The sequence below is a fragment of the Osmerus mordax genome, chromosome 17 (assembly GCF_038355195.1).
Source record: "Osmerus mordax isolate fOsmMor3 chromosome 17, fOsmMor3.pri, whole genome shotgun sequence".
Classification (NCBI taxonomy): domain Eukaryota; kingdom Metazoa; phylum Chordata; class Actinopteri; order Osmeriformes; family Osmeridae; genus Osmerus; species Osmerus mordax.
The window spans coordinates 14,148,379-14,154,190 of NC_090066.1; the positions used below are offsets into that span (position 1 = coordinate 14,148,379).

The window sequence follows — 5,812 nt, forward strand, 5'->3', positions numbered from 1 at the left end:
GCATCCATTGCTGTGCACTGTTCAGTTCAGTAGAGACTAACTACAGTTGGTTCTTAAGAGAGAGATCAGGGGCCCGTTCTCCGTACGCCGCTAACTCAGTTAGCTGGATTTGATTGTTGACGATTTGTCATTATCTTGGATTGTTCGGTTCTTCGAAGCTCATCCTGGACTTGCTGTCATAGCAACAGGTCCGTAAGCTTAAACCTGCTCGGGAGCAGGTTTATTTTATGTAAACAAGAATAGATTGAGGCTTTACAAGCAGAGGTGATACAGGAAGTCTGTCACAGACATGTCTTGTCCGTTTTTACTACAGGAACCTGTTGCAGAAGGTGCAAGAATAATTAGCAGAATTTAACATGAAACCGAATTAATTGCTCATTGAATTGCTCGAATCCCACTTCATGCGAGCCTGCAAATGTTTTATTTTTTTGTCTCCATTTATTTTGTCGGGAATGGTAGCCTAATGTAGTGCGCACATAGCCTAAAGGCCTACTTTCATATTTGCCGCAGCAAATATGAGATCTGACGTGAAAATTGCCAGTAATATGTTTGTGAATTTGTGACGAATCTGGTGATAGAGGCAGACTGATAGGTGCACGCACAGCTGGGGAACCAGTTTTTGACGTAACACCGGTAACGTCGTTGAATAGTCTTCAAAGGGGGTTCTTTATTAATGAATGAATGCAATATGAGTAGGCTAAATGCCTAAAATATCACGAGAAGGGAAAAACTTAAAAGGACGTTTAAGTCATAGAGATTAGGTCAATTTTTACTGCCAACTGTATTCGTTTTGATTCAGCTATGAGGCTGCCTCTTGCAGGTGAAATGAGAAGACATCTATTTCATTCTACGCTTCACTCGTATTTTGAGTTGTAAATGAGCAGTAAAAAAAAGATGCTTTTAAATCTATGTAATATTTATAAATAAAGTATGCATTTTTATATAAAATACACAGGAATATCAGTTGTAAAAATGTAATTAAAAAACTGACCCCTGTGCAACCGACGCAAGCAAGCACACCCTACAATTTCCCCAGAAATTGTACTCTCTCTAGTTACGTATATTTCATTCCAAGACTCTGCCGAAACCATAGATATCCTTTATGTGTCTGTGCGGTCAGAAATACAACTCCTTTGGCAGTTTCAAAAACGTTCATGGTGCGTGTCTGTTTGGTTGCCACGGTGATGACGCAGCTGTGATAGCTAACGAGCTAGGCAGAGAGAAAAACTAACATTTACCTAGCATCCACACATCAAACAAGTTGACCTAAACGCAAAACTACACGTCCAATCAATAAAATGAGGATATTTTCCGAGACCCAAGACTCTGCCGAAACCAGAGATGTCCTTTATATGTCTGTGCGGTCAGAAATATGTCTCTACCGGCAGTTTCGAAATCGTCTTCCTTCTTGCTTTTTCTGACGGATTTTACCCACCTCTCCATTTAAGTTAGTGAGAATTTGAAAGGCTGCTCTCGCTTCAAGGCTCATAGCTGAAAATCTGTAAATGTGAGCCCTTTAGTAGTCACATTGGCTGAAAGAGGACACATTTTCCTACATTTTAAGGTATAACTTGTTTCTGTAAGTTAAACTATATGAACGTTAGAGGAATTTGTTTGACAATTTAGTTGAATATCAGAAAAAGAGCAGGCAGCATTGTGCCACTCAGCTTGCTGCTCATTCATAAAAATCAAGAAGGAGCAAACATTTTAATGTATTTCAAACTGTCAATTCAAAATTGGCTGAATATTTTAAAAAGCTGAATCATTTGGGAATAGCTGAATGTCTTGTGAACATTTTAAAAGGTTGAATGGTGTGTCTAGCTGAAAGTAGGCTGAAGTACTTTTTTGAAAGAGGAGGAAGCATTTTAATAATTTGAAAGGATTTACCATTACTTTTAATAGGAGAATAATTAGCACAAAAACCTTAATGTCCTAAAAAGTATAAAAGTGAGAAATACCAAAAGTCATAGCCAACATCTCCTGAAGGAGCTGAACGTTTTGATACAAAAATTGTAGGAATCGGTGAAAGTATGCAGGACTAGTTAAAGGCCAAAAAACGGCGGAACAACTAAGAAGTTGATAAACAATAGTGAGAATGCTGAACATTCTCACAATAATAAATATATATTTGAGATAACAAAGGTTGTGCCCATGCCGAAGGCAAAGCACACCCAACTAGAAAGGCATTTCCTGCTGAAAATGCGTTGGAATGCTGAAAGATGAAATTATTTTTCTTAAATTGCAGAAAATACAGAAATGAGAAAAACCTTCTAATTAGTAATCAGAAGGTTGCCAGTTCGATTCCCCGGCCGTGAAAAATGACGTTGTGTCCTTGGGCAAGGCACTTCACCCTACTTGCCTCGGGGGGAATGTCCCTGTACTTTCTGTAAGTCGCTCTGGGTAAGAGCATCTGCTAAATGACTAAATGTAAATGTAGGGCCGATACAGGAAGACACAGCGACACTTTGTTGCAGAAGGATGATGGTGCAAGTTTTGTCCGTAGAGCATACAACGATTAATAAAAAGAATCATGTAGACGCGCTTATCGAGTAATCGCATAACTAATTACACATGTAAACGGAGTAATCGTATGGCATAAACCGACAATTGCTAATAATCGGGTTTCTCATGGTCAAGTAAACGCACTCAGTGGCGTAGTAGAATAAAACAGTTCCATTAGCAATAGTAGTAAAATAGATATTAGCAGCACCTGCAGTCACCTCTTGTAAATTGTATTAGGTTGAAATACTATCTGTCTTTTGACTCCACTAATCAGCTAATACCAATCACCTGCGTGAGACTGAGTGGTGCGTGTCTGTCGTTGCCATATGGGTATGGAAACTGTGGGTTTCCATACCCATATGAGTCCGACCAGCACAAGCACGGCATCGTTTTGATCCAAAATGAAGCTTGAAAAGTTAATATCACTTTATTTTACACCACAAAACAGGTAGAAGTTTAGTATGGTATCAAGAAGCTTTGTGTTACAGTAGCTGTTTCTTTTACATAGCAGTTTCTATCTGTCTTTAGGAGGATCTCCCTTTCTTCGCCGTATGTGGTACCTGAGGAAATTGAGAAATTGGAGAATGGAGAAAATAATTACTTTTTTAAGAAGCTGCAATTAACATCTATTGTTTATAAACATAAATATTGTTGGTTTATTCAGCAAAAGTGGAAACTCAAACAATCACAGGTTTGACATGAGGCCACTAGCTGCTGCAACAGGTGTCTTCTAATTCAGCACCCAGAAGTATTATAACCTGTAGGCTACAACCCTACAAGACAGGCGTAAAGTGCAAGGGGAACATGAACAACGAAGAATGTCTGTATTATTAAAACCATTACTACAACTAACTGACCTAATAAAAACAGTTTAATGGCTGCCTCAAACTGTCACAATTCAATAAGGCTGGGTAGAGAGGGGGGAATGCATGCAGCAAATATCTTGGGCTGGAATCGAAACCGGGCCGCTGATGTAAGGCCTCTGCCCATGTGAGCCACCAGAAAACCCCCTATCAAAATAATCTTGTACTTTTCTTTGTTAATTAACAGAAAGACTTGAGTAATCTACCGTAATTCTTCGATTAAACGTCGCCCTCGAATAAACGCCACACCAAAAATGAACATTGTGTAATAAAAAGGTGTTAAATTGAAGAAACTACTTACTGTCCCACAGGATACCAGCGGTGCTTGGTTGTGAAAAACATCTTGCTGAGCTCCTCAATCGTAGGGGCTTTTTTGTTCTGAAGCACCTCCCTACTGAGGTGAGCTTTTAGAACCTGGTCATGGTTCTCTGCAAGATTGATCAGAGGGTCTGGTCGTGGAATTGGCTGCAAAGGAGATTCACACATTTACAACACAGCAATTGGTAAAAATTTACAACTTCTTAATTGTGGGAGTTGAAAAATAAAAGAAAGAAACAATTGTAGACATTGTCATTTTGCAAAATGTCAAACAATTGGCAGGTTGTGGATAGGGATTTGTTTTTGACAAATTAATGTAAACAATCCAAGAATTAATCTTTTGATCCATGTCAATATTATACCAATTGTGTTCATGTTAGCTTCTCAAAGAGCATTTGCATTTCCATGCGTGCATAGATACATGGGTAGTATGACTCAAGACCAGAAGCTGATTAAAGATCTTTACCGTTGGATAAAAGTGTCAGCCAAATTAATACATTACCTGTGTAAATTCATAGGGAACATCCATGGAGGGATGGTAACAGACAATGGTTTGCCCATCTGAAGTTACACCAATTTCTACTTGACTGAAATTGAGATAAATGTTTTGAGAAACTGTGTTCCCATTTCCCACTGTTTATCAATGTTGTCACAACAAATAACAGTCATATGTATGGCAGGGATTAGGCATCAACCTGTACTTCATAATGATGATAAACAGCAAATGTTTACTCCTCAACAGGTCTGCAAACGCCTTTGTAAACCGAGACTTGTTAAAACGTTTGTTAACCGAGACCGTAGGTCGAGGTTTACAAACAAATCGTTTTAACAAATCGAGGCGACAAAGCGTTTTCTGACCTGTCGAGGAGTAAATATTTGGTTTCTTATATACTACAACAATACATGGGAAGATCTCAAATCAAACACGTTGAATCTGGAGCAGACGCCATGTTGTCAGAGCCATGAGCTGCACTTGCACTGGTGACGTCACTACATCTCCAACGCCACATATCAACAACATCAATTCGTCTTCTGTCTGCTTCTTTAAAACGGGAAGCGATTGTGGGGCGTTTGCGGACCTGTGCAAAACCCGTATTTGGTTGTTTTAGGCTTTTTAGGCTACTTTGTTGCCGAGCAGATGCAACGTTGTTAAGGTCAATTGCTACATCTCCAAGGCAACCGCTTGTTGCTAGGTCCGTAAAACGTTTATTTACCTCTGCGAACTTTCAGGAGGTATATAAACGGATTTATTAACTTTTGAGAACGTCTTCTTGACCAATAGGAACAGCATATTGATCCAATTATTACAGTAGTATATAAGAAACAATTATCATGTACAAGTGATGTTCAAAGCCCTTAAACGATTAGGTTTTGCCAGAACAACGTAAGACGTTATTTTACGTCAGACGTAAAATATTTGATATTGTAATTCTTTCTAATGCAACTTACCAGTAAGGATCATCAATTGAGGGACCACCAATAGCTGACTTGGGGTGTACTGGCAGAAAACATGCTGTAAAATAAATACATGCAGTGGAAGTATTAAACGCAGATCGATGACATTCGCATAGAAAAGCTTCGCTGCGGGACGAATGCGTACTTAAACACCCAAAAAACGAAAAACACTCACCAAACAGGCACTGGCGCTAGGTTACATAAAACAATACAACAAAAACTAAATTTTCTATGACACTTGGTAGCTAGCCAGATATCAAACGTACATGCAATATACATTAGTCGAAGAAATAACTTACTTGTATTGTATTTCTGTCTGGTTGCGGTTGACAACTGTGTAAATAAACCGTTTAACCTCTTCAAATTACCGACCATGCTCATGCAAGCTCTAGCCATTCTCAAGAATGAAGTTCACATCCGGCTTTTCTTTACACTTCCGCCATACTTGGCACGATTAGCGCATTACTGCCACCCATCGGAAATTGGTGGCAGTAAAAAAGCTAGGGGAACTCGTATTAATGTTAAATAACCTCGTAAAGTGAAGTTTTCATTTCAGGGAGCAATCTGACCTTTAAGTAATTGATACTGTCATCTTTCAAGAGCTTTCCTTCAGGCCACATCAGGCCCTATCTCACACATAAAACATATGTACATTTAATGTGAACCAAGCATCA

The 5,812-nt window shown here is 39.0% G+C and overlaps 1 protein-coding gene across 1 annotated transcript; it reads right to left on the reverse strand.

Moving 5' to 3' along the window:
• Positions 1-2,910: 2,910 nt before the first annotated feature.
• On the reverse strand, positions 2,911-5,556 carry mrpl42 (mitochondrial ribosomal protein L42). The gene is made up of 5 exons (XM_067254598.1): positions 5,438-5,556; positions 5,133-5,196; positions 4,186-4,270; positions 3,667-3,830; positions 2,911-3,062 (listed from the first exon to the last, which is right to left on the reverse strand). The coding sequence occupies exons 1-5, from the start codon at positions 5,532-5,534 to the stop codon at positions 3,017-3,019; spliced, it is 456 nt and encodes a 151-aa protein (XP_067110699.1). The 5' UTR covers positions 5,535-5,556; the 3' UTR covers positions 2,911-3,016.
• Between the last annotated feature and the right edge of the window lie 256 nt (positions 5,557-5,812).

What these genes read in the sequence shown, in the direction of transcription:
- mrpl42 (XM_067254598.1), bottom strand. Translation starts at nt 5,534, where the DNA reads ATGGCTAGAGCTTGCATGAGCATGGTCGGTAATTTGAAGAGGTTAAAC. An exon ending in TTCCCTATGAATTTACACAG is followed by an intron (nt 3,831 to 4,185) that starts GTAATGTATTAA and finishes TCTCCTTTGCAG; the next exon opens with CCAATTCCACGACCAGACCC. An exon ending in CGCTGGTATCCTGTGGGACA is followed by an intron (nt 3,063 to 3,666) that starts GTAAGTAGTTTC and finishes CAATTTCCTCAG; the next exon opens with GTACCACATACGGCGAAGAA.